The following is a 4,448-nucleotide window of genomic DNA, read 5'->3' on the forward strand; positions in this document are numbered from 1 at the left end:
AGATCAAGCCCTGTGTAGGGGCTCTGTGCTAGGGCATGGAGCCTGCTTAGGATTCTCTCTCTCCTTCTCCTCTCCCTCTGCCTCCCCCCACCCACCCCTGCTCGCACTCTTTCTCTAAAAACAAACAAAACCCAACAGGTGCATTAATGAACAAACGAATTAATACCTGCCTACCGGAGCTCCTCAAAGGCAGGCTATCCGGAGAATGATCAAAAGATGCTTTTTTCTTTGTCCTCCTCCGTGGTGTTGCCATTGTTTCAGAAAATCTTAAAAAAAAAAAAAAAAAAAAAAAGTTTTTTAATTTAATAAGTAAACAGTAATACTTTCAACACTCTGGAGCAAAGTTATTATGTAGTTTACTAGGTAAGAGCATATGCTCTGCAGTTAGACTGCCCTAGTGTGAAGCCCTTACTTTCAAGTTACTTAATCTAAGACTAAGCTTCAGTGTTCCCGTGTATAAAATGAGCACAGCAAGTGTGTACCATCGTATGGTGTGAGGAGTAAGATAATCTATTTAAAGCACCAGACCTGGCAAACTATAAGTATTTAATAAATGCTGCCCATTAGTAGTACATACATATAAAAATATAAAAATAAGAAACACCACACAGATGACCAATAAACCAATTATACTGCTGTTTGTAAAATTCAATGAGTAAAAACACCTGGTTTCTGTCTGTCTGTCCCTCTTCATCTTACTGCCTTCTCAGTAGCTCCTGAATTTCAATCTTATTATACTCTACAAAGAAAACTCATTTGCTCCCTCTCAGTAAAATCTCAGGCACACTATCCAGTCACTACTGGATTTAGGACTGAGTTAGACAGTCACTGGTATCTTCTACTAGAAAAATTTACCAGCTTTCAAACTGGCCTAATAACAGCACAGTTAAATAAGCATCAAGAACCAACGTCTATAAGAAAAATAATGCATAGTAACCGGGGCGCCTGGGTGGCTCAGTCGGTTAAGCGACTGCCTTCGGCTCAGGTCATGATCCTGGAGTCCCGGGATCGAGTCCCGCATCGGGCTCCCTGCTTGGCGGGGAGTCTGCTTCTCCCTCTGACCCTCCTCCCTCTCATGCTCTCTGTCTCTCATTCTCTCTCTCGCAAATAAATAAAATCTTAAAAAAATAATAATAATAATAATGCATAGTAACCATGAAAGATTAAGAGTTATCGAATTAGAATTTTTCAATTAACTCAGAAATAAAATTGTTTACCGTAAGTATGCAGTAACAGATTTTACAATCATTACAATTCCTTCCCTGATCCATGTATTTACTACACACACACACACACACACACACACTAACATGAAAATAGGACATACCTATGGGTAAGGAATTTGAAAGTGGAAAAGTGTTATAAGATACAAATTCCACAAATATAATCTTCATCTTGGAGAAAAGCTTTGAGGGCTTTGTAATCTTACTGTTTCCTATCCATGAGTTGTACTAACATTCAGAAGAGCATTTTTCATGGATTATTAACATCACATGCAAAAACTTCATTCGCCACCTACAGACTTCGAGAAATCCTGACATCGGTGGTGAGGTAGAGAGCCTTCCTCTAACTCAGTCTTCACATTCTCAAAACCATTATGTTAGTTATGAACGCACAAACCCTATACATATTCTGAAATACATTACAGTTAAGCATTAAATAAGTTGCCTTTTGGTTCTATACTGCTCATTCGACTGCTGGATAAAGCACTAGTACTAACGTAAACAGAACTACTGTGTACCTATAATTCTTACACCCAAAGGCTTTCTGGATCACATTTATATTTTCAAAAGGCTGTCCAATCTAACAAATCTCTTTATATAATACATATGTTCTACATTATTCATAAAATAAGCCACAAAGCACATATAAACAAACATATAGTATATGTGAATGTATACTATGTGTAAGGATTGCAGCAAAAATATTTGAGTCTAATGTGGGGTTTAGGAGCATAAATATAATCAGCCTCGTTTCATGCAACATTTGGTCCTGTCACCCAGGAATACTGGCAACTCAAAAGAAAGCATAGTTTCTGGAAATTTCAACAAACATTTTAATCCAACTGTGTACTGGAAAATATATATCTAATTGCAATGAAGAATTATATAATTCAAGAAATGGTTAAGAGGAAAGGAAAACAGTGACTATAAAAGCCACTGTTAAATCTGTGTTCTCTAGGAAAAATACAAGACTTTTAGTGTTCGTACACTTCCACCTTTAAGTATATAATTAACGGTGATATTCCCTCATCCTTTTCTGACACTGTAATTTCTGTGTTTTCACTGTTGCTGGGGTTCTGGGGCTTAAGATGAAGGGAAAAATTTTTAAGTTGGAAGGACAACAGCTTTTGTACTTTTCAGTATAATCTTAGAAATACTGATCACAAGTGCTAACAATTAGTATACTGAACGTGGTCTCTCCTGGTTTTTCAAATTGATAAACACACCCAACTAAATATAACCAATCTGTTTCATGTTCAATATAATTATATAAGCATATTTCTTCCTAACTTTAAATGTATAGCTTTGGTTTTCTTTTAAAGTGACAAAAAGAGGGGTGCCTGGGTGGCTCAGCCGTTAAGCGTCTGCCTTAGGCTCAGGTCATGATCCCAGGGCCCTGGGATCGAGTCGAGCCCCGCATCGGGCTCCCTGCTCGGTGGGAAGCCTGCTTCTCCCTCTCCCACTCCCCCTGCTTGTGTTCCCTCTCTCACTGTGTCTCTCTCTCTCTGTTAAATAAATAAAATCTTTAGAAGAAAAAAGTGAGGTTTTGGGGGGAGGTAAATCAATGTCTCGATTTCTATTTTAATAATTCCCCAGGTTTTTTCTGAAGTAGCCTATTGAATAATTTTTTTAAAAAATGCAAAATTCACAAAAATACGAATCCAAAAAGACTTCAGGTTGGAACAAAAACGTGTAGCAGCATCAGCATAATTTCTAAAAATAAGACAAACTACCAGAAACTTCTTCAGGGACAACAGAAACAAGAATTTCCCTCAGGGCCGCTGCAAATACGGCAGGACTAGCACCTTACTGCACCCACGCTCGTGAAATTTTCCGAAATACGGATCCCGTTCAACTGCCTCCACGCTTTATTGACTACTTTCTCTGCCCGAAAGACAATTTAATTCTTGATGGCCATTTTCTCCTATACGTCCTGAAGAAACCTTCCCTCCCGTCCCCTTCTTCCACTACAAAAGGTTAAAAAAAAAAAAAATTGAGCGTCGCGTGGTGTGCATGCCTGCAGAGTGACGCGCTCCCCGAACGGAGTGGTCTGGGGGCTCCCGCACCCCACCCCTGGGAACGCTGGGCCTCCATCTGGCTCGATCCCACATTACGGAACCTTAACTTTCTACAGCTGGGCCTGCCTGCCTGCCTTCCTCTTTCACCTGCGGGCGGCCGGGCTGTTGACTACCAGCTCCGGTAACCGGGCCGCCCCCTCCGGGCGCTCAGGCCCCGAGCAGCTAGCCCAGCCGCCTGGCAAAGCCGCTCGGGGCTGAACGCGTGGTGGCGGCGCCCGGCTATTACTACAACACCTGCGAGGCTGGGCGGGCTCCTCGGGGGGCAAGAACACGCCCGGGAGTTCCTACCCCCGGACCGGGGGCTCTCCGCGGGCCGCAGACACTCCCCAGCTGACAGGGCTCTGACAGTGCCCAGGAGGGAGCCCCCACGTTCCCGGCGCCCGCTGCAGCCGCCTCGCTCTCCGAAAAGCCTTCTCGTCTCTTCTCCCAAGTCGGAGAAGCAACAGCCTCCGGGGCTCACCTTTGCGCCGGAGAGGTGAAAGGAGTCGGGGGGAGAAGGCGCCGCTGCACAGAAAGGAAGCACTGGGGGGGGCGGTTAGGAGAGACCCTCAACCCCGCGACGAATCGGGGAAGCCCGTCGCTGCTACAAGCCAGCCCGGGAATCCCCCCCTTCCCTCGGACCCCGCACCCCCTTCCCAATCCGGGGAGGGCGGAGGCAGCCCCCGGTGCACCGGTCCACCTCCCACCCGGGCGAGGGGCGCTGCACAGGGGGAGAAGGGCAGCCTGCACCCCAGCCAAGCCGCTTTGTGCGGAGCTGTCACCCGAAATCCGCCGCCGCCCCCGCGCCCGCCCCCGGAGCCGCGTGCCCCGCACCTCGGAGCGCGGGCGAGACGCCGCGCGCCGCCCGGGGCTGCCGGCGCCTCTCCGGAGCCGCGCGCCGCGCGCACAGGACAGCAGGATCCGCGCCGCGAGCCGCAGCCCCAGCTCGGCCGCCGCCGCCGCCGCCGCTTCCGCCCCTGTCACGGCGTGACCCGGGGTGGGAGGAGCCGGCGGGACCAGGGAGGAGTAGGGTCCCCGCCTTCGCCTTCGCCGCGGCGCTCGCCCCGCCCTGGCCATTTCCGCCGCTGCGCAAGCCGGGGCGCCTGGGGCGGGGGGCGGGATCTGCGCGCGGGGGGCGGGAGGGGGCGGGAGGGGGCGGGCCCGGGGC

At 48.1% G+C, this 4,448-nt stretch overlaps 1 protein-coding gene across 3 annotated transcripts in view; it reads right to left on the reverse strand.

Moving 5' to 3' along the window:
- The window catches only part of KDM1B (lysine demethylase 1B), a 58,697-nt gene extending 54,435 nt beyond the window's left edge, over nucleotides 1–4,262 (reverse strand). For all 3 annotated transcript variants that reach the window (XM_064597115.1, XM_054505714.2, XM_045866318.3), the window contains exons 1-2: nucleotides 4,115–4,262; nucleotides 167–266 (exon numbers count right to left, since the gene is read on the reverse strand). In XM_064597115.1, the coding sequence (XP_064453185.1) occupies nucleotides 167–253 (87 nt within the window). In that variant the 5' untranslated portion in view covers nucleotides 254–266; nucleotides 4,115–4,262. The remainder of the gene's footprint in view (nucleotides 1–166; nucleotides 267–4,114) is intronic.
- Between the last annotated feature and the right edge of the window lie 186 nt (nucleotides 4,263–4,448).

Source organism: Mirounga angustirostris, unplaced genomic scaffold (genome assembly GCF_029215605.1).
Source record: "Mirounga angustirostris isolate CCGP_5_RB_7025 unplaced genomic scaffold, mMirAng1.0.hap1 SCAF_8, whole genome shotgun sequence".
Classification (NCBI taxonomy): Eukaryota; Metazoa; Chordata; class Mammalia; order Carnivora; family Phocidae; genus Mirounga; species Mirounga angustirostris.